This window comes from Rhea americana, unplaced genomic scaffold (genome assembly GCF_003343005.1).
Source record: "Rhea americana isolate MKP2758 unplaced genomic scaffold, rheAme1 scaffold_315, whole genome shotgun sequence".
Lineage (NCBI taxonomy): Eukaryota > Metazoa > Chordata > Aves > Rheiformes > Rheidae > Rhea > Rhea americana.
In genome coordinates, this window is record NW_028186441.1 from 731,186 (window position 1) to 732,288 (window position 1,103).

The window sequence follows — 1,103 nt, forward strand, 5'->3', positions numbered from 1 at the left end:
CACACTCCAGGGTGCCCCCCGCAGCCCCACACTCGGGGGGAAGCCTGCTCCCGCCTCCCCCAGCCTCACACTCGTGGGGGGGGCCTGCTCCCGCCCCCTCGCCCCCTCAGCCCCACGCTCCGAGCTGCCCCCCGCTCCCGCCCAGCGGCCGCCAGCCCCGCGCGGCCCCCGCGGCCTCACCCCCGCCCCGTCTCTCTTCCTTCCGTTCTCTCCAGGGCAGCGGCCGGCGCGGGGGGAGCTCCCCCGGGCTCCGCTCGGTTCTGCCGCCACCGGCGAGCTCAGGGGAAGAGGAAGTCGCTGCTCCCCGCCCATTCCCCCGCCCCCCGCGGGCGGGCGGGCGGAGCGGCCCACCCGCCAGCTCGCCCCATCGCCGTGCGCGCGGGAGAGGGGGCGGCGGCGCCGGGTGCCCCGCTTCCCCCGCCCCAAGCGTTAGTTTCGCCCTGCCAGTCCCGYTGTCGAAGGAGGCGGGAGCGGTCGCCCTGCCGCCGCCATCGTGGGTGAGGGCGGCTGTGGGCAGTGACGGCTCTGRGCGCCATCTTGCGCCAGGGCAGCGCGGGTTTCCCGGCAGCGCTCCACGGCCGCCATGTCGCGTGAGGGCGGGGGGTTTCCGAGGAAGAACCCCTTCCGCCAGTCCTGCCACCGTCCCGCGCGCCTTTAAAGGCGCACCACGCTTTTAAAGCCTCGCCTTTTGTCCTGCGCCTGCGTGCGTTATGAGGCAGCGAGCAAGGCCTATGGAGCCGCTTACAGAGCGGCTTCTGCGGAAGTGTGACCGACGCGGAGCGCGAGAAAGGCCGGCGGGCAGGCTCCTGCCAGGGACAAGCATGGCCGGCAGCGCCGCGTGCATGGCCTCACCCAGCCCCTCTACTGCCTTTCTGCCAGGAGTGAACATGGCGGCTTAGGGCCGCCGCCGCCGCGAGCCGCCTTGGGCGCGCTCGCGGAGCGCCGCCCGGCGTTGGCGTACGCTGCTTGGTGAATCGCGCTGCGGGCGGCGCTGCCGTGCGCCTGCGCGCTGCGGGCTCGGCGCGGCCGCCTGGCGGGGGCTGCCGGCGCCGGCCCGTTAGAGCGGCAGGAAGCGCCCGGTGCCGCCGCGCCATGTCGAAGCG

The 1,103-nt window shown here is 75.4% G+C and overlaps 2 protein-coding genes across 2 annotated transcripts in view; one reads left to right on the forward strand and one right to left on the reverse strand.

Moving 5' to 3' along the window:
* Positions 1-470, reverse strand: part of ANKRD13A (ankyrin repeat domain 13A) — a 15,949-nt gene extending 15,479 nt beyond the window's left edge. Inside the window, exon 1 of the mRNA XM_085310311.1 lies at positions 181-470. Coding sequence (XP_085166437.1) covers positions 181-312 — 132 coding nt within the window. The 5' untranslated portion in view covers positions 313-470. The remainder of the gene's footprint in view (positions 1-180) is intronic.
* Positions 471-583: 113 nt separating this feature from the next.
* The window catches only part of GIT2 (GIT ArfGAP 2), a 34,136-nt gene continuing 33,616 nt past the window's right edge, over positions 584-1,103 (forward strand). Inside the window, exon 1 of the mRNA XM_085310278.1 lies at positions 584-646. Within this exon, the coding sequence (XP_085166404.1) occupies positions 584-646 (63 nt within the window). The remainder of the gene's footprint in view (positions 647-1,103) is intronic.